This window comes from Scyliorhinus torazame, chromosome 22 (genome assembly GCF_047496885.1).
Source record: "Scyliorhinus torazame isolate Kashiwa2021f chromosome 22, sScyTor2.1, whole genome shotgun sequence".
NCBI lineage: Eukaryota > Metazoa > Chordata > Chondrichthyes > Carcharhiniformes > Scyliorhinidae > Scyliorhinus > Scyliorhinus torazame.
In genome coordinates this window covers 13,321,234-13,341,181 of record NC_092728.1, presented here as the reverse complement: position 1 = coordinate 13,341,181, position 19,948 = coordinate 13,321,234, and the positions used below count along the sequence as shown (strand labels likewise).

Sequence of the window (19,948 nt, the reverse complement as noted above, 5' to 3'; positions counted from 1 at the left end):
ATATCACCGAAAACGAGCGCCAGGTGGTCATATTGCTCACCGCCTGCGGGCCGCATACGTTTGGGGTGATTAGGAGCCTTACGTACCCAGCTGCGCCGGACACCAAAACGTTTGATGAACTTGTGAATATAGTGGGGCAACATTTTAACTCAACCCCGTCCACGATAGTCCAGCGTTACCGGTTTAATACCACTGAGAGGACCCCTGGAGAATCCCTTGCCGATTATCTATCCAGGCTACGCAGGATTGCGGAATACTGCGACTATGGTGAGACCTTGTCAGAAATGTTACGCGACCGTTTGGTTTGCGGTATTAACAATGCGGCCACCCAGAGAAAGTTGTTAGCGGAGCCAACATTGACTTTTCAACAGGCCATTCAAACAGTATTGTCCGGAGAGAGCGCAGAGCGAGGAGTGCAGGAGCTACAGGGAATGGAAGTGCCTGCCTTGGGGCGCAACCCCTTCCGTCCGAAAAAGTCCCCCCGCACTCCTGTGGTACCTTGGGCGAGGCGACGTCCGGATCGACGCCAGTGGCCGTCGGACATTCCTCCCCGAAGGGAGCCTTCTCCAGAACCAATGGATGAGGAGCCATGTCCCTGTCAGACTTGTAGGCGCCGACCCCGTCGCGGACGGCGGTCCTGGGGACGCCAGAGGCGCCGTCGTTCCGACCAAAACTGGGACCAGCCCAGGGGCCGTAACTGGGACCAGCCCAGAGGCCGTACCTTCCATGTGGATGAACCTGCAGCGACTACTCCTGAGGACGTGGAGACGGAGGACGACTGCCTGCAGTTGCATTGTGTGGCAGCTCCCCGTGTGGCCCCCATTAAGGTGACAGTACGGGTCAATGGCCACCCGCTGGAGATGTAGTTGGACACTGGCGCAGCGGTCTACGTGATCGCCCAGAGGACATTCGACCGCATCAAGCAGGGTATACAGACCCTTACATTAACCGACTCACAGGCCAGGTTGGCCACCTACATGGGGGAACCACTGGAATTGCAGGAACTACAATGACCCCTGTTGTTTATGGACGCCAGGAGGGGCGTTTCCCACTTATCGTGATGCGCGGCCATGGGCCCAGCCTGTTGGGTCGGGACTGGTTGCGCCATTTGCGGTTGCAATGGCAGCACATCCTCCAAACGGTTTCTGGAGGGTTGACTGAGGTGCTAGGACGATACCCAGATGTATTCCAGCCTGGTTTGGGGAAAATAAAAGGGGCCGTAGCCCGTATCCAAGTTGAACCAGGAGCCCCGCCGCGTTATTTCCGGGCGCGCCCGGTGCCTTACGCCTGGCTCGAGAAGGTAGAAGGGGAGCTCACTCGTTTGGAGAGTTTGGGTATTATCAGGCCCGTCCGTTTTGCTGACTGGGCAGCACCAATTGTACCTGTAATGAAGCCAGATGCCACAGTTCGCTTGTGTGGCGACTATAAACTTACAGTGAATACGGCTTCCCGACTCGACCGATACCCAATGCCTCGCATAGAGGATCTCTACGCGAAGCTTGCAGGTGGACTCTCATTCACAAAATTAGATATGAGTCACGCCTACCTGCAGTTGGAGCTGGACCCTGCCTCCCGACCATATGTAACGATTAATACACACCGGGGCCTGTATGAATATACACGGTTGCCCTTTGGAGTATCCTCTGCCTGCGCAATTTTTCAACGTGTTATGGAGGGCATTTTGAGAGGTTTACCACGTGTGGCTGTCTACCTAGATGACGTGTTGATTACAGGGACGTCGGAGCAGGAACATTTGGAAAATCTGGAGGCTGTCCTTAGACGTTTTTCGGAGGCTGGAGTCCGTTTACGTCGCACAAAGTGCGTATTTCAGGCAAAGGAAGTAGTCTACCTGGGTTATCAGGTGGACCGCGAAGGTTTGCACCCCGTCGCAGAGAAGGTGCGTGCAATTCAACAGGCCCCCGCCCCGACTGGCACTTCGCATCTTCGTTCTTTTCTCGGTCTCGTAAACTATTACGGGAAGTTCCTCCCCAATCTGGCAACTACGCTGGCCCCCTTACACCTGCTGCTAAAGAAAAATCACACCTGGGTTTGGGGTCAGCCGCAAGAAACCGCTTTCCGGCGGGTAAAGCAACAATTGTCGTCGTCTGGATTACTAACCCACTATGATCCTGGAAAGCCTTTGCTCGTCACATGTGATGCATCCCCGTATGGTATTGGGGCCGTCCAGTCCCACAAAGATGGAGAACGGGGCCGAGCGACCGATAGCTTTCGCCTCCCGCACATTGACTGCAGCGGAGAAAAAGTACGCGCAGATCGAGGAGGGGGGCCTGGCAGTACGTGTACGGCCGCCATTTCACTATCGTGACTGATCATAAGCCTCTGCTGGGACTTTTCAGAGAGGATAAGCCAATACCGCCCATTGCTTCTGCACGGATCCAGCGCTGGGCTTTGTTGCTCGCTGCCTACGAGTATTCTCTGGAGCACAAACTAGGTACGCAGATAGCAAATGCCGACGCACTGAGCCGATTGCCTTTATCGACCGGCCCCATGTCGACCCCCACGACCGGTGAGGTGGTTGCAACCCTAAATTTTATGGACACCTTGCCTGTCACGGCATCACAGATCCGTGAGTGGACCCAGACGGAGCCAGTCCTGTCAAAGGTTCGGCACATAGTCCTGTATGGTGGGCAGCATAGACAGCTCCCAGGCGAGTTACGGGCATTTTCCTCCCAAGCTGTCAGAATTCAGCGTGGAAGACGGCATCCTCTTGTGGGGGACGCGTTGATTGTCCCGGAAAAAGGCCAGGAGCTGATACTAACAGACTTGCACAATGGGCATCCAGGCGTGACCAAAATGAAAATGTTGGCCCGGAGTTATGTCTGGTGGCCAGGCCTCGACACCGACATTGAGAAGGTGGCCCAAAACTGCTCCATTTGCCAGGAGCATCAGAAGCTTCCGCCGGCCGCGCCCCTACATCACTGGGAATGGCCAGGGCGGCCTTGGGCACGCTTGCATGCAGATTTCGCAGGCCCTTTTCAAAGATCCATGTTCCTTCTATTAATTGACGCCCAGTCTAAATGGCTAGAGGTGCATAAGATGCAGGGGACAACGTCCTGCGCAACAATTGAAAAAATGCGTTTGACTTTTAGTACGCATGGCCTCTCCGAGGTGCTGGTCACGGATAACGGCACTCCATTCACGAGTGAGGAGTTTGCGAGGTTCACGAAGATGAACAGCATACGCCATATCCGCACTGCCCCTTACCACCCGGCTTCAAATGGGTTGGCAGAGCGCGCAGTACAGACATTCAAAAGAGGCCTAAAGAAGCAGTCTTCCGGATCAATGGACACGAGACTGGCTCGCTTTTTGTTTACGTACAGGACCACCCCCCATGCAGTGACTGGGGTAGCTCCTGCAGAACTCCTAATGGGCCGAAGACTTCGCACCCGCCTTAGTATGGTCTTCCCGGACATTGGCGCAAAAGTACGCCGCACACAAGAACGGCAGGGACAGGGATTTTCTCGGCATCGGCCGATTCGGCAGATTGCGCCCGGTGACCCAGTGTTCGTTCTGAATTTTGCTGGTGGTGCCCAGTGGTTTCCTGGTGTAATCTTTTGCCAAACGGGCCCTATATCTTACCAGGTGCAAGCCCAGGGTCGTCTCCAGCGAAAACATGTAGACCACGTTCGGTCCAGAAGACCATCCCCTCAAAAGATTCCCCGCCTCCGGAGCTCATTTCTACAGCCGCAGAGACCAGAGACAAGGGAAGGTAGTCCTCACAATCTTCCACTGGTGCCTCACTCGAAGCCTGCGCAGGTCGTTACGGGACCGAATGGAGATAGAGACGCTGACATGACGGAGGCAGCAGACTCTGACTCCGAGATGGAGACACAGGATGCATCAGAGGGGGAATCCTCGGGCCCACGGGCCGTGGATGTACAACCGTTGCGCCATTCATCACGGGAGCGCCGGTCTCCGTCTCGTTACACGCTGCCTGATCCAGCGCCGCGTGCAAATGGTGTCCGGCCTGCGGCCAAACGAGTCCGACGCCCTCCTTCGCCAGGGTCTTCGGTGGATTCTTGGACTTTGGGGGGGGAGGGATGTTATAACCTGCCTGCTTACCATTGGCTGGGGACTAATGACAATCCCACAATCCTGTGGGAGTATGAGCTTCCCCAATGAGGGGGGCGGAGAAACCATTAGTAAACGCCAAGTATAAATAAAGCTGGCCAGTTTGGAACCAGCAGGAAGGAGTGAGCAGCAAGGGAAGTTGCTGCTGCTGTTATATATATATATATATGTTATTGTAAATAAATGTTATTACTTTGTATCCTTAAAACTCGTGCTGGATTCTTCGTGGCCCTCACAAAACTCTCTCTGCCTCTCTCCGTTTCTCTCTCTCCCTGTCTCTCTCTCTCTCTCCCTGTCTCTCACTCTCCCCTTCTCTGTCTCTCTCTTGCCTCTCTCTCCATCTCTCTCTCTCTCTCTCTCTCTGTCTCTCTCTCTGTCTGTCTGTCTGTCTCTCTCTCTCTCTCTCTGTCTCTCTCTGTCTCTCTCTCTTTTTGTCTCTCTCTCTCTGTCTGTCTGTCTCTCTGTCTCTCTCTCTCTGTCTGTCTGTATCTCTCTGTCTGTCTCTTTCTGTCTCTCTCTCTGTCTCTCTGTCTGACTCTCTGTGGTGAACCACTGTGATAGGAGATGTAAGGTAGGACCTGCATTATAGGTTCGCCGGTAGCTCCTGCCGGCTGACTCCGCCCAGGGAGAACTGTATAAATATGCATGACCTCCAGTGCCGTGCCATTTCGCCAGCTGCAGCAGGAGGCCACGCATCTGACTGTAATAAAGCCACAGTTGTACCCAACTTTATGTAGCGCACAAAGACTCCGTGAGACGAATAGAGTGAAGTCGATGAGGCTTTATTAAGCGTGTCTGTTCCCCCCCAGCTCGATAGTAAACTGGCCTGCGGGGGAAGACACCGGCTTCTTATACTTCGCCTTCAGGGCGGAGCTTGAGGTCAACGGCCAACCAGGACCCGGGATCTGTCAGCCAATGACATTAGGGCTTCCAGTCCCACATGACCCCCAATACATACTACCACATTCACCCCTTGTCAAAATTGAACCCGGCGGGGTGATGCTTCGTATGGTGGTAAGGGTTTACAGGGCTGGTCCTGGGAGGATCGAACAGTTACATGGTAGTACAGTATTGGACAGTTTCGTCCTCTTACAACTATTTACAGAGGGTATAGGAAAAACAAAATGTTCATTGAACAGTCCATCTTTGTTTTACATCGACGCCACGAGTCGGTCGGGCGGTCTGGTCGTCCGTGTCGATCGCCTCGGCCCCGGCGGTGGTGGTGGTGCTTGTACCAGCGTTGTCGCCTCCGGGAGCCGCACGGTTTCAGCTGTCGGTGCAAAGGGGAGGGGAACTGATCCTCCTGGGAAGGGGGCGGTCGCGGGGTGCGGTGGTGGCAGGAAGGGGGGCGGTTGGGTTGATGGTGTCGGGGGGGTGTGCGTGTTGCCGGCGGGCGCCAGATCCCGCGGGGAGACCGTGTCCTGTCGGCCGTCGGGGTACTCCACGTAGGCGTACTGGGGGTTCGCGTGGAGGAGGTGAACCCTTTCGACCAACGGGTCCGCCTTATGTGCCCGCACATGCTTTCGGAGCAAGATGGGTCCTGGGGCCGTCAGCCAGGTCAGCAGCGACGTTCCAGAGGAGGACCTCCTAGGGAAGACAAGGAGACGCTCGTGCGGCGTTTGATTAGTGCTTGTACATAATAACGACCGGATGGAATGGAGAGCATCCGGGAGGACCTCCTGCCACCGTGAAACTGGGAGATCCCTGGACCGTAGGGCCAGTAGGACGGCCTTCCAGACCGTGCCGTTCTCCCTTTCTACTTGCCCGTTCCCCCGGGGGTTGTAGCTGGTCGTCCTGCTTGAGGCTATGCCCTTGCTGAGCAGGAACTGGCGCAGCTCGTCACTCATGAAAGAGGACCCCCTGTCGCTGTGGACGTATGCGGGGTAACCGAACAGTGTGAAGATGCTGTTCAGGGCTTTAATGACTGTGGCCGCGGTCATGTCGGAGCAGGGAATGGCAAAAGGGAAGCGGGAGTATTCGTCCACTACATTAAGGAAATATGCGTTGCGGTCGGTGGAGGGGAGGGGCCCTTTGAAATCGAGACTGAGGCGTTCAAAGGGGCGGGAAGCCTTAATCAGGTGCGCTCCATCTGGCCTGAAAAAATGCGGCTTGCATTCCGCGCAGATGTGGCAGTCCCTTGTGACTGTACGGACCTCTTCTAAAGAGTATGGGAGATTGCGGGACTTGATGAAGTGGTAAAAGCGAGTGACCCCCGGGTGGCAGAGGTCCTCGTGGAGGGTTTGGAGGCGGTTAATTTGTGCGTTGGCACATGTGCCGCGGGATAGGGCATCGGACGGCTCGTTCAGCTTTCCGGGCCGGTACAAGATCTCATAGTTAAAGGTGGAGAGCTCGATCCTCCACCTTAAGATCTTGTCATTTTTAATCTTGCCCCGCTGTGCATTATCGAACATGAAGGCTACCGACCGTTGGTCAGTGAGGAGAGTGAATCTCCTGCCGGCCAGGTAATGCCTCCAATGTCGCACAACTTCCACTATGGCTTGGGCTTCCTTTTCCACTGAGGAGTGGCGCATTTCTGAGGCGTGGAGGGTTCGGGAGAAGAAGGCCACGGGTCTGCCCGCTTGGTTAAGGGTAGCCGCAAGAATTACGTCGGAGGCGTCGCTCTCGACCTGGAAGGGGAGGGACTCGTTGATGGCGCGCATCGTGGCCTTTGGATATCCGCTTTGATGCGGCTGAAGGCCTGGCAAGCCTCTGTTGACAGAGGGAAGGTCGTGGTCTGTATTAGGGGGCGGGCCTTGTCTGCGTACTGGGGGACCCACTGGGCGTAATACGAAAAGAACCCCAGGCAGCATTTCAGGGCTTTTGGGCAGTGTGGGAGGGGAAATTCCATGAGGGCGCGCATACGTTCGGGGTCGGGCCTATTATCCCATTGCGCACTATGTAGCCCAGAATGGCTAGCCGATCGGTGCTAAAAACGCACTTGTCCTCGTTGTACGTGAGGTTCAAGGCTTTGGCGGTCTGGAGGAATTTTTGGAGGTTGGCGCCGTGGTCCTGCTGATCGTGGCCGCAGATGGTTACATTGTCGAGGTACGGGAACGTGGCCCGTAACCCATGTTGATCAACCATTCGGTCCATCTCCCGTTGGAAGACCGAGACGCCGTTTGTGACGCCAAAAGGGACCCGTAGGAAATGGTATAATCGCCCGTCTGCCTCGAAGGCTGTGTACTTGCGGTCACTTGGGCGGATGGGGAGCTGATGGTAGGCGGACTTGAGGTCCACGGTGGAGAAGACTTTATACTGGGCAATCCGATTGACCATGTCGGATATGCGGGGGAGAGGGTACGCGTCTAGTTGTGTGTACCTGTTGATGGTCTGGCTATAGTCAATGACCATCCTTTGTTTCTCCCCTGTCTTCACTACTACCACCTGCACTCTCCAGGGACTATTGCTGGCCTGGATTATGCCCTCCTTTAGTAGCCGCTGGACTTCGGACCGAATGAAGGTCCGGTCCTGGGCGCTGTACCGTCTGCTCCTAGTGGCGACGGGTTTGCAATCCGGGGTGAGGTTCGCAAACAAGGACGGAGGTTGCACCTTGAGGGTAGCGAGGCCGCAGATAGTGAGTGGGGGTATGGGGCCGCCGAATTTAAATGTAAGGCTCTGTAGGTTACATTGGAAATCTAAGCCCAGTAAGGTGGGGGCACAGAGTTGGGGAAGGACGTTAAGTTTGTAGTTTTTGAATTCCCTCCCCTGTACCGTTAGGGTAACTATGCAGAATCCCTGGATCTGTACGGAGTGGGATCCTGCAGCTAGGCAAATCTTTTGTGCGCTGGGGTAGGTAGTTAAGGAACAGCGTCTTACCGTGTCGGGGTGTATAAAACTTTCCGTGCTCCCGGAGTCGACTAGGCATGGCGTCTCGTGGCCGTTAATTAGGACTGTTGTCGTCGTCGTCTGGAGAGTCCGGGGCCGAGCCTGATCGAGCGTAACCGAAGCGAGCCGTGGTTGTAGTAGTGGGGTGGGGTCCGTTGTTGCCGTCCAAGATGACGTCGGGGATGGACAAAATGGCCGCCCCCATGCGTCGTACAGGTCGGGGGCGGTCCAAGATGGCGGCGCCCCTCCTCCCCTCGTGGTGTTCGGGACCCAAAATGGCGGTGTCTGCGGGTCGCACATGGTGTGCTGGGGGGTCTGGGAGCGCTAGGACCGCGCGGAGTTCCTTCACTGCGAGCGCCAGGGCCGCGGGCGCTAGGACCGCGCGGAGCTCCCTCGCCGGGGACAGCGGTGGTCGGGGCCCAGGTAAGTTGCGCCAGCGGGTCAGGCGTGGGGCGCGGGACGGGGGTGAGGGCCCAGGTCGGCGGGTCAGGCGTGGGGCGCGGGACGGGGGCGAGGGCCCAGGTCGGCGGCACCGGCGGGACAGGCATGGGGGTGAGGGTGGTGTTCGGGACGCGAAAAACCCCCTCCTCTCCGTGGGGAGTGTTGGCCGGGACCCAAAGCGGTAGCGCCGGCGGTGGGTCGTACATGGACTGCGGGGAGGGGGGTTGGGGAGCGTAGGCGGCGTGCAGGGCTCCCAGTTCTCCCGGGGCCGCGGTGGTCGGGACCCAGAGCGGCTGCGCCTGCGGGTCGCACATGGCGTGCTGGGGGGGTTGGGGCGCATAGGCTGCCTGTAGGGCTCCCTGTTCTCCCGGGACGGCGGCGACCTCGCGGGATTGGCACACAACCGCGTAATGGCCCTTTTTCCCGCAGCTTTTGCAGATGGCTGCGCGGGCCGGGCAGCGTTGTCGGGGGTGCTTCGCCTGGCCGCAGAAATAACAGCGGGCGCCCCCGGTGCGACTCGGCGTTTGGACTGCGCAAGCCTGTAGGGTGTGCGGGGGGGGGGTTTGCCGCGACGGGTACGTACGGGGCCCAATGGCCTGCCGCGCGGTCGGGGCCGCAGGCGCGGGTAGCGCGGCGTAGAACTCGTCCATCGATTCTCCGGGAGCTTGCCGTCTCGTCGCGAGCTGGTAGCGAGCGTAGATTTGGTTAACAGGGCGGGCATAGAGACTTCTCAGTGCTGCGAACGCCGTCTGGAAATCGTCAGTGTCTTCAATGAGGGTGAAAATCTCCGTGCTCACCCTCGAGTGCAGGACCTGCAGTTTTTGTTCGTCTGAGACTCGGCCTGTGGTCGATGTGATGTAGGCCTCGAAGCAAGTCTGCCAGTGTTTGAAGGCTGCTGCCGCGTTCACTGCGTGGGGGCTGATCCTCAGGCATTCCGGAATGATCCTGAGCTCCATAGTCCTTTTTAGGCACGCTTAATAAATTGTGGCGCACAAAGACTCCGTGAGACAAATAGAGTGAAGTCGATGAGGCTTTATTAAGCGTGTCTGTTCCCCAGCAGCCCGATAGTAAACTGGCCTGCGGGGGAAGACACCGGCTTCTTATACTTCGCCTTCAGGGCGGAGCTTGAGGTCAACGGCCAACCAGGACCCGGGATCTGTCAGCCAATGACATTAGGGCTTCCAGTCCCACATGACCCCCAATACATACTACCACACTTTAGTCTTTGTGCAATTGGTCGTGCATCACCTCTCTCCCTCTGTCTCTCTCTCTCTCTGGCTGGCTGTCTGTCTCTCTCTCTGTCTCTCGCACTCTCTCTGTCTGTCTGTCTCTCTCTCTCTGTCTCTCTCTCTCTCTGTATCTTTCTGTATCTCGCTCTCTCTGTCTGTCTGTCTCTCTCTCTCTGTCTGTCTCTCTCTCTCTGTCTCTCTTTCTCTCTGCCTGTCTGTCTCTCTCTCTCTGTCTCTCTCTCTCTGTATCTTTCTGTATCTCGCTCTCTCTGTCTGTCTGTCTCTCTCTCTTTGTATCTTTCTGTATCTCGCTCTCTCTGTCTCTCTCTCTCTGTCTCTGTCTCTCTCTCTGCCTCTCTCTCTCTGTCTCTCTGTCCCTCTCTGCCTCTCTCTCGCTCTGTCTCTCTCCCTCTCTCACTCTGTCTCTCATTCTTTACCTCTGTCTCTCTCTCTCTCTCTCTGTCTCTCTCTCTGCCTCTCTCTCTGTCTCTCTCTGCCTCTCTCTCGCTCTGTCTCTCTCCCTCTCTCACTCTGTCTCTCATTCTTTACCTCTCTCTCTCTCTCACTCTGTCTTTCTCCCTTTGGGTATGAATCATTGTCCCTGATGCGCCCGCCGTGGATCCGGATGCAACGGTTGAATCGGGCGCGAGAACACAAACGTGGACCTGGGCCCCTGGGGGGTGGGGTCTCTGTGGTGAATGTATTACAGTAATAATCCACCACGCGTATCTGTGCTATGCTGTTGCCCTTGTGGGCTCCACTTATGGGCCATTGTATAGTATTATCCATAAGGTAACATGTTGGGGCCTGTATGGGCTCCGCCCATGGCTCCTCCCCTTGAAGGGAGGCATAAAGAGCAGTCGACCTGTAGGCGGCTCTCAGGTTGGATCAGTCGCAGGTAGGCACTGGTCTAGTTGATTAAAGCCACAGTTTATTTCTACTCTTGTCTCGAGTGAATTGATGGTCGCATCAGTCTCCCAGGTCATTTGACATCACCGGGTGTTTGGGATAGGGCAGGGCGCCAGGCTGGCATTGACAGAGTGCCCAGGTCGCACTGCCAAGGGTTGGGCCCTGGTGCCTTGACAGGTGGAGGGGGACGAGGAGTGGGTCTCCCTAAGGTCGGGGGGGGGGGGGGGGGTCGGTGAGGGGAGGTGGTCAAAAGAGTGAGGGGAGGCCTGAAATTGTTGGGGGGAGAGGGTGGGAGGAAAGATTGGGGTTTCCGGACAAAATGGCGCCCGAACTGCAAGGAGTGCAGCCTTGTGGGGAAAACCTCCCCGAGGTCAGAAATACCGGTGGTTGAATAGCGAGGTTTTCAGCGCTGGAGGCCCTCTTTCTCCTCTCCCTGACTGACTTTCTCCATCCCCCCCCCCCCCCCTCCTTCCCTCTGTCTCTCGCTCCCTGTCTCTTTCTCTCTCGGTCTGCTTGTCTGCCTTTTTCACCCCTCTCTCTCTCTTCTCTCTCTCTCTCTCTCTCTCTCTGTCCCTCCTTCTCTCTTTCTTGCTTGGTCACACTCTGTCACTCCCTCTCTCTGTCTTTGCCCTACTCTCTCTCTTTTTCATTCTCTCAGCCTTCTCTCGTTTTTTTTCTCTGAATCCCCCACCTGTCCATCTCTCTCTCTCACTCTCGAGTGCTCTGTCTGTCTGACTCTTCCTCTTTCTTTCAGTCCTCTCTGCCTCTCTCTATCTCTCTCCGACTTGTGACAATAAGTGATTTTCATTTCGTTTTCATTTCACTCTCTCTGTGTCTCTCTATCTTTCCTTCTCTTACCCTCTCTCTGTTTCCATCCTTCTCTCTCTGTGTCTGCCTCTCTTTCTCTGTGTCTCTCCCTCCCAATCTGCCTTCCTCGCTCTCTCTCTGTTCTCTCTCTCTATCATACTCTCAATTCCCCTCTCTCGTTCTCTCATTGTTTTCTCTACATCTCTCGCAATCCCTCTTTCTCTCTGTCTCTAACTCTCTCGTTCTCTGTCTCTCTCTCTCTCAATCCCCCCCTCTCACTAACTGTCTCTATCTCTCTCTGTCTCTCTCAATGCCCCCTCTCTCTCTCTGTCTCTCTCATTCTCCCTCTGTATCTCTCAATCCCCCCTCCCTCTCTCTCTCTCTCAACCCACCCTCTCTTGCTCTGTGTGGTCGTCACCACTAACTGTATTAGATGTATATTAGATGTTGTACGGTAAGACTCCTGTACTAGAGGTACATGGGTAAACCTGCCTGTTGGCTCCGCCCAGTAGGCGGAGTATAAATGTGTGTGCTCACCGAGCTGCAGCCATTCTGGTTCTAGCTACAGGAGGCTCAACATCTTTGCTCAATAAAGCCTCGATTATTCATTACTCTCGTCTTTGTAGTAATTGATAGCGCATCAATTTATTGAGCAAAGATTTTAAAACGATGGAACTTCTCATCAAGCCTGATGGCCTGCAGCTGAGCCCTCAAGCAGCAAACGCTACGTCCACCTTTGACCACTGGCTAGCCTGCTTCGAAAGCTACCTCCGAACATCCGCTGAGGAACTCTCGGACGCACAGAAGCTCCAAGTCCTTTATTCACGGGTGAGCCCTGACATTTTTCCTCTCATCCGGGATGCGCCCACTTACTCCGAAGCGATGGAGCTCCTGAAAGGACATTACGTTTGGCCAGTCAATCAACGATACGCCAGGCACCTCCTGTCCACGAGACAGCAACTCCCCGGTGAGTCCCTGGACGATTTCCAGCGTGCCCTGCACATCCTGGGGAGGAACTGTGACTGCCAGGCAGTTTCGGCAGTCCAGCACACAGAACTTTTAATCAGAAACCCTTTTGTTACGGGCATGGGGTCGGCGTACGTCCGCCAGCGCCGACTGGAGGGGGGCGCGCTTGATCTTGCGGGAACCAGGCAGCTCGCGAACTCACTAACAGTGGCCTCCCGTAACGTCCAGTCGTACGCCCCCGACCGCGCGGCACCCTCACGGGTATCGTGGGCCCCACCAGCTGCTGACCCCAGCCCACCGCAAGCCTGCCCCGCGCGGCAGCCAGCCAACCCCGGGGGGCCCAAATGCTACTTCTGCGGGCAGACCAAACACCCCCGGCAGCGCTGCCCGGCGCGGAGCGCGGCCTGCAACGGATGTGGAAAGAAGGGACATTTTGCTGCTGTGTGTCAGGCCCGGTCGGTCGCCGCTGTTTCTAGGCCCAGCGTTCCTACACCCCCCACGTGCGGCCCGTGGGCGCCGCCATTTTTGATGCCACAAGCCACGTGCGGCCCGTGGGCGCCGCCATCTTTGCCGCCATTTTGGACGGCGCCTCAGGACCCTCGCTTGTCGGGAAAGTCGTCTGGCCGTTCATCGCCTGCCGCTACCTCCACCACCGCTGACCAGCCCGGGGCCTCCCAGCATCAGCCGCAGCTCGCCTCGATCACCCTCGACCAGTCCCGGCCCCGCAACCTCGCGACCGCAACGACAACGGTGAAAATCGATGGGCACAAGACTTGCCTTTTTGACTCCGGGAGCACAGAGAGCTTCATCCACCCCACGACGGTAAGGCGCTGCTCCCTAGCGGTACACCCCGTCACCCAGAAAATCTCCCTGGCCTCCGGATCCCATTCCGTGGAAATCCGGGTGTGCTGCACCGCGACCCTCACCGTCCAAGGCGTAGAGTTCAGTAACTTCCGGCTCTACGTCCGCCCCCACCTCTGCGCTGCCCTGTTACTCGGCCTGGACTTCCAGTGCCACCTCCAAAGCTTAACCTTAAAATTGGGCGGACCCCTACCCCCCCTCACCGTATGCGGCCTCACGACCTTTAAGGTCGATCCACTGTCCTTGTTTGCAAACCTCACCCCAGATTGCAAACCCGTCGCCACCAGGAGCAGACGGTACAGCGCCCAGGACAGGACCTTCATCAGGTCCGAGGTCCAGCGGCTGCTGCGGGAGGGGATCATTGAGGCCGGCAACAGCCCCTGGAGAGCCCAAGTGGTGGTAGTAAAGTCTGGGGGGAAGCACAGGATGGTCATTGACTACAGTCAGACCATCAATCGGTACACGCAGCTCGACGCGTACCCCCTCCCACGCATATCTGATATGGTCAATCAGATTGCACAGTACCGGGTCTTCTCGACAGTGGACCGGAAATCTGCCTACCACCAGCTCCCCATCCGCAAGGCGGACTGTCCATACACCGCCTTCGAGGCAGATGGCCGCCTCTATCACTTCCTTAGGGTTCCCTTTGGCGTCACTAACGGGGTCTCGGTCTTCCAAAGTGAGATGGACCAAATAGTTGACCGGTACGGACTGCGGGCCACCTTCCCATACCTAGACAACGTCACCATCCGCGGCCACGATCAGCAGGACCACGGCGCTAACCTTCTCAAATTTCTTCACACCGCTGAACTCCTTAACCTCACTTACAATAAGGAGAAATGCGTGACCCGCACCAACCGCTTAGCCATCCTTGGCTATGTCGTGGAAAATGGAGTCCTAGGGCCCGACCGCATGCGCCCCCTCATGGAACTCCCCCTCCCCCATTGCCCCAAGGGCCTGAAACGATGCCTGGGGTTCTTCTCCTATTATACCCAGTGGGTCCCTAACTATGCGGACAAGGCCCGCCCACTCATTCAATCCACAGTCTTTCCCCTGACGGCTGAGGCCCACCAGACCTTTAACCATATCAAGTCAGACATCGCCAAGGCCGCGATGCACGCGGTCGACGAGTCCCTCCCCTTTCAAGTCGAGAGCGATGCATCGGACGTCGCTCTGGCCGCCATCCTCAACCAGGCGAGCAGGCCCGTGGCTTTCTTTTCCCGCACCCTCCATGCCTCTGAAATCCGGCACTGCTCTGTCAAAAAGGAGGCCCAATTGTGGAAGCTGTGCGGCATTGGAGGCATTACCTGGCCGGCAGGAGATTCACTCTCCTCACTGACCAACGGTTGCCTTCATGTTCAGTAATATACAGCGGGGCAAGATCAAAAATGACAAGATCTTGAATCGAGACTAGAGCTCTCCACCTATAATTACGAGATTTTGTATCGCCCGGGGAAGCTCAACGAGTCCCCTGACGCCCTATCCCGAGGTACATGTGCCAGCGCACAAGTGGACCGACTCCGGGCCCTACACGATGGCCTCTGTCACCCGGGCGTCACCTGTTCTTTCACGTCATCAAGGCCCGCAACCTGCCCTACTCCATCGAGGAGGTCAGGACCGTCACCAGGGACTGCCAGGTCTGCGCGGAGTGTAAACCGCACTTCTACCGGCCGGACCGCGCGCGCCTGGTGAAGGCCTCCCGCCCCTTTGAACGCCTCAGCGTGGACTTCAAAGGGCCCCTCCCCTCCACCGACCGAAACACGTTCTTTCTGAATGTGGTCGATGAATACTCCCAGTTTCCCTTCGCCATCCCATGCCCCGATATGACTTCCGCCACGGTCATTAAAGCCCTCAACAGCATCTTCGCCCTGTTCAGTTTCCCCGCTTACGTCCACAGCGATGGGGGATCCTCCTTTATGAGCGATGAGCTGCGTCAGTTCCTGCTCAGCAAGGCGATTGTCTCGAGCAGGACGACCAGCTACAACCCCCGGGGAAACGGGCCGGTGGAGAGGGAGAACGGGACGGTCTGGAAGGCCGTCCTGCTGGCCCTGCGGTCTAAAAATCTCCCGGTTTCCCGCTGGCAGGATGTCCTCCCTGACGCGCTCCATTCCATCCGATCGCTCCTCTGCACCGCGACTAACGAAACCCCCCATGAACGTCGCTTTGTCTTCCGCAGGAAGTCCACCTCCGGGGTCTCACTCCCAACATGGTTGGCAGCTCCTGGACCCGTCCTCCGTCGCAAACACGTGCGGACCCTTAAGTCAGACCCGTTGGTCAAGAGAGTCCACCTACTGCATGCGAACCTGCAGTACGCCTACGTGGCACACCCCAACGGGCGCCAGGACACAGTCTCCCTCCGGGACCTGGCTGGATCCCCACCCACGGCCCACCACCTGACACCCCACCCTCCGGTTGCCCCTCGCCACCTACTCTCTCCCCAGCGCACCTCACCGCAGCCCCCGCCCCAGGAGGATCCGTCCTCCCACTGGTTCGACTCAGGGGCGATGAAGAAGAGGACAACACGCTCCCGGAGTCACAGGTGACCAAGTCGGCGCCCACATCACCACCAGGACCGAGGCGATCGCAGCGGAGGATCAAGGCCCCCGACAGACTAAATATTTCCACCACCCCCGCCGTACACTTTTTTTAACAGGGGGTGAATGTGGTAGTCACCACTAACTGTATTAGATGTATATTAGATGTAGTACGGTAAGACTCCTGTACTAGAGGTACCTGGGTAAATCCCTGCCTGCTGGCTCCGCCCAGTAAGCGGTGTATAAGTGTGTGTGCTCACCGAGCTGCAGCCATTCTGGTTCCAGCTACAGGAGGCACAACATCTTTGCTCAATAAAGCCTCGATTATTCCTCCGCTCTCGTCTTTGTGGTAATTGATAGTGCATCAAGTTGTCTCTCTGCATCCCCCGCTCTCTGTCTCGCTTGCTCTTTGTCCTTCTCTCCGACTCTCACTTCCTTTTCCCTCTCTGACTGTCTCTCTCTCTCTTGCTCTCCGTCTCTCTCAATTCCTCTCTCGCTCTCTGACTGTCTCTCGCTCTCTGCCTCTCTAAATCCCCCCTCTGTCCCACTCTCTGACTGTCTCTATCTCTGCAGTTCTCTGTGTCCCTCAATCCCCCGCTCTGTCTCTCTCTGCCTCTCTCTCTGTCTCTCCCAATCCCCTCTTTCTGTCTCTCTCAATCCCTGTCTCTCTCTGACTGTCTCTACCTCCCTCGCTCTCCCTCACTCTCTCTCTCAATCCCCGTCTCCCTGTCTCTCGCTCTGACTGTCTCTATCTCCCTCGCTCTCTCTCTCTCAATCCTCGTCTCTCTGTCTCCCTCTCTCTGACTGTCTCTATCTCCCTCGCTCCATCTCTCTCAATCCCCCTCTCTCTGTCTCTCTCTCTGTCTCTCCCACTCTGTCTCTCTCAATCCCTGTCTCTCTCTGACTGTCTCTATCTCCCTCGCTCTCTCTCTCTCAATCCCCCTCTCTGTCTCTCTCTCTGTCTCTCCCTCTCTGTCTCTCTCAATCCCTGTCTCTCTCTGACTGTCTCTATCTCCCTCGCTCTCTCTCAATCCTCGTCTCTCTGTCTCTCTCTCTCTGACTGTCTCTATCTCCCTCGCTCTCTCTCTCTCAATCCCCCTCTCTCTGTCTCTCCCTCTCTGTCTCTCCCTCTCTGTCTCTCTCAATCCCTGTCTCTCTCTGACTGTCTCTATCTCCCTCGCTCTCTCTCTCTCAATCCCCCTCTCTGTCTCTCTCTCTGTCTCTCCCTCTCTGTCTCTCTCAATCCCTGTCTCTCTCTGACTGTCTCTATCTCCCTCGCTCTCTCTCAATCCTCGTCTCTCTGTCTCTCTCTCTCTGACTGTCTCTATCTCCCTCTCTCTCAATCCTCGTCTCTCTGTCTCTCTCTCTCTCTCTGGCTGTCTCTATTCCTCGCTCTCTCTCTCTCAATCCTCGTCTCTCTGTCTCTCTCTCTCTCTGACTGTCTCTATCTCCCTCTCTCTCAATCCTCGTCTCTCTGTCTCTCTCTCTCTCTGACTGTCTCTATCTCCCTCTCTCTCTCTCAATCCCCCTCTCTCTGTCTCTCTCTCTGTCTCTTCCTCTCTCTCTCTCAATCCTCGTCTCTCTGTCTCTCTCTCTCTCTCTGACTGTCTCTATCTCCCTCGCTCTCTCTCTCAATCCTCGTCTCTCTGTCTCTCTCAGACTGTCTCTATCTCCCCCTCTCTCTCTCAATCCTCGTCTCTCTGTCTCTCTCTCTCGCTCTGACTGTCTCTATCTCCCTCGCTCTCTCTCTCAATCCTCGTCTCTCTGTCTCTCCTCTCTCTCTCTGACTGTCTCTATCTCCCTCTCTCTCAATCCTCGTCTCTCTCTGTCCTCTCTCTCTCTCTCTGGCTGTCTCCATTCCTCGCTCTCTCTCCCTGCCCCGCCGCCCGTTTCTCACCTGCGGCAGTCACGCCCGCGATGATGACGAGGTGGTCCGAGAGGAACTGCACGGTCGATTTGAAGCACTCGCAGGAGACGTTGGCGGTGGCGATGGCCGCCTGGGCAGACGAGATAACCAGTGTCCTCTTCATGACCTTGAGCCTGCGCGCTTCGCATAGGAAGGGGGCCGGTGGGTGCCGGAGGAGAGGTGGGAAACGCGGAGGAGACGGACACCCCTGTGAGTGTAGCTGACTGAAACCCTGCTCTGCACGGACCCAGACGCTGTCAAACGCTGATGAGTGAACACGGCCAAAGTCCTGATTTTGGCGGAGGGGGGGGGGGAGGGAAACGGGTGGCGTTTGAAGGGTGGGGGGGGGGGGGGGGAGGGGAGGGGGGTGGGCGGTTGGCGACGGTCACCCCTGACAACGGTTGCACGGCAGGGAGCCTTGTGACATCACAGCCGACGACCAATAAGCCATGGTGATGTCATCCCAGTTCCGTGACATCATGGCCAGGCCTGACCAATTGGATCGGCTCCCCCTCTGGCCCCGGTCCAATAGCGGAGGGAGGAGGCCCATTCAGCCCCTCTCGAGCCTGTTACCCAGGAACAGGAGGAGGCCCCATTCAGCCACTCTCGAGCCTGTTACCCAGGAAACAGGAGGAGGCCCCATTCAGCCACTCGCGAGTCTATTACCCAGGAACAGGAGGAGCCCCATTCACCCCCCTATCTCGAGTCTACTCCATCACTATGGCCAATCCATGCCGCTTTCCCTGCCCCATCTCTCGGATTCCCTCAGCATCTAAAAATCCCCCGTGTCTCCATCTCAAATATGAGTGAGGTTCTGCTGGCGTCGGCAAGTTCAAACATTCTCCGATCTCGTTCCAAAATGGCTGCCACCCTGATGCTGAAACAGTGACCCCCCCCACTGTCTTCCAGCGGCGGTGAGGGAGAGGGGGGGGGGGAACAGCCACTTAACACCCACGCTGCCAAACCCTCCATGTTTCGATAAGATTCGCTCTCTTTCTTCGATACCCCATTCATCCCTATCACAAAAGCTCAATGAGAATCAGAATACCAACCTTCCCGACTTTCTCCCAAATTAAATTCCTCAAATGCTTGTGAAACTCAGGATTGCATCTAGAATTTACCCACCCTGCCCCCTACGCACTGTCGGAGGGTCACTGCTGAGGGAGCGCTGCACTGTCGGAGGGTCAGTGCTGAGGGAGTGTCGCACTGTCGGAGGGTCAGTGCCGAGGGAGCGCCGCACTGTCGGAGGGTCAGTGCTGAGGGAGCGCCGCACTGTCGGAGGGTCAGTGCTGAGGGAGCGCCGCACTGTCGGAGGTCAGTGCTGAGGGAGCACCGCACTGTCGGAGGGTCAGTGCTGAGGGAGTGTCGCACTGTCGGAGGGTCAGTGCCGAGGGAGCGCCGCACTGTCGGAGGGTCAGTGCTGAGGGAGCGCCGCACTGTCGGAGGGTCAGTGCTCAGGGAGTGTCGCACTGTCGGAGGGTCAGTGCCGAGGGAGCGCCGCACTGTCGGAGGGTCAGTGCTGAGGGAGCGCCGCACTGTCGGAGGGTCAGTGCTGAGGGAGCACCGCACTGTCGGAGGGTCAGTGCTGAGGGAGTGTCGCACTGTCGGAGGGTCAGTGCGAGGGAGCGCCGCACTGTCGGAGGGTCAGTGCTGAGGGAGCGCCGCACTGTCGGAGGGTCAGTGCTGAGGGAGCGCCGCACTGTCGGAGGGTCAGTGCTGAGGGAGCGCCGCACAGTCGGAGGGTCAGTGCTGAGGGAGCGCCGCACTGTCCGGAGGGTCAGTGCTGAGGGAGCGCCGCACTGTCAGAGGGTCAGTGCTGAGGGAGCGCCGCACTGTCGGAGGGTCAGTGCTGAGGAGCGCTGCACTGTCGGAGGGTCAGTGCTGAGGGAGCGCCGCACTGTCGGAGGGTCAGTGCTGAGGGAGCGCCACACTGTCGGAGGGTCAGTGCTGAGGGAGCGCCGCACTGTCGGAGGGTCAGTGCTGAGGGAGCGCCGCACTGTTGGAGGGTCGGTGCTGAGGGAGCGTCGCACTGATGGAGGGTCAGTGCTGAGGGAGTGCCGCACTGTCGGAGGGTCAGTGCTGAGGGAGCGCCGCACTGTCGGAGGGTCAGTGCTGAGGGAGCGCCGCACTGTCGGAGAGTCAGTGCTGAGGGAGCGCCGCACTGTCGGAGGGTCAGTGCTGAGGAGCGCCCGCACTGTCGGAGGGTCAGTGCTGAGGGAGCGCCGCACTGTCGGAGGGTCAGTGCTGAGGGAGCGCCGCACTGTTGGAGGGTCGGTGCTGAGGAGCGTCGCACTGACGGAGGGTCAGTGCTGAGGGAGTGCCGCACTGTCGGAGGGTCAGTGCTGAGGGAGCGCCGCACTGTCGGAGGGTCAGTACTG

The 19,948-nt window shown here is 57.4% G+C and overlaps 1 protein-coding gene across 1 annotated transcript in view; it reads right to left on the bottom strand.

Annotated features, from left to right (window-relative positions):
• The window catches only part of LOC140398921 (retinol dehydrogenase 11-like), a 77,678-nt gene extending 59,801 nt beyond the window's left edge, over window positions 1-17,877 (bottom strand). The window contains exon 1 of the mRNA XM_072487910.1: window positions 17,562-17,877. Coding sequence (XP_072344011.1) covers window positions 17,562-17,694 — 133 coding nt within the window. The 5' untranslated portion in view covers window positions 17,695-17,877. The remainder of the gene's footprint in view (window positions 1-17,561) is intronic.
• Window positions 17,878-19,948: the final 2,071 nt, after the last annotated feature.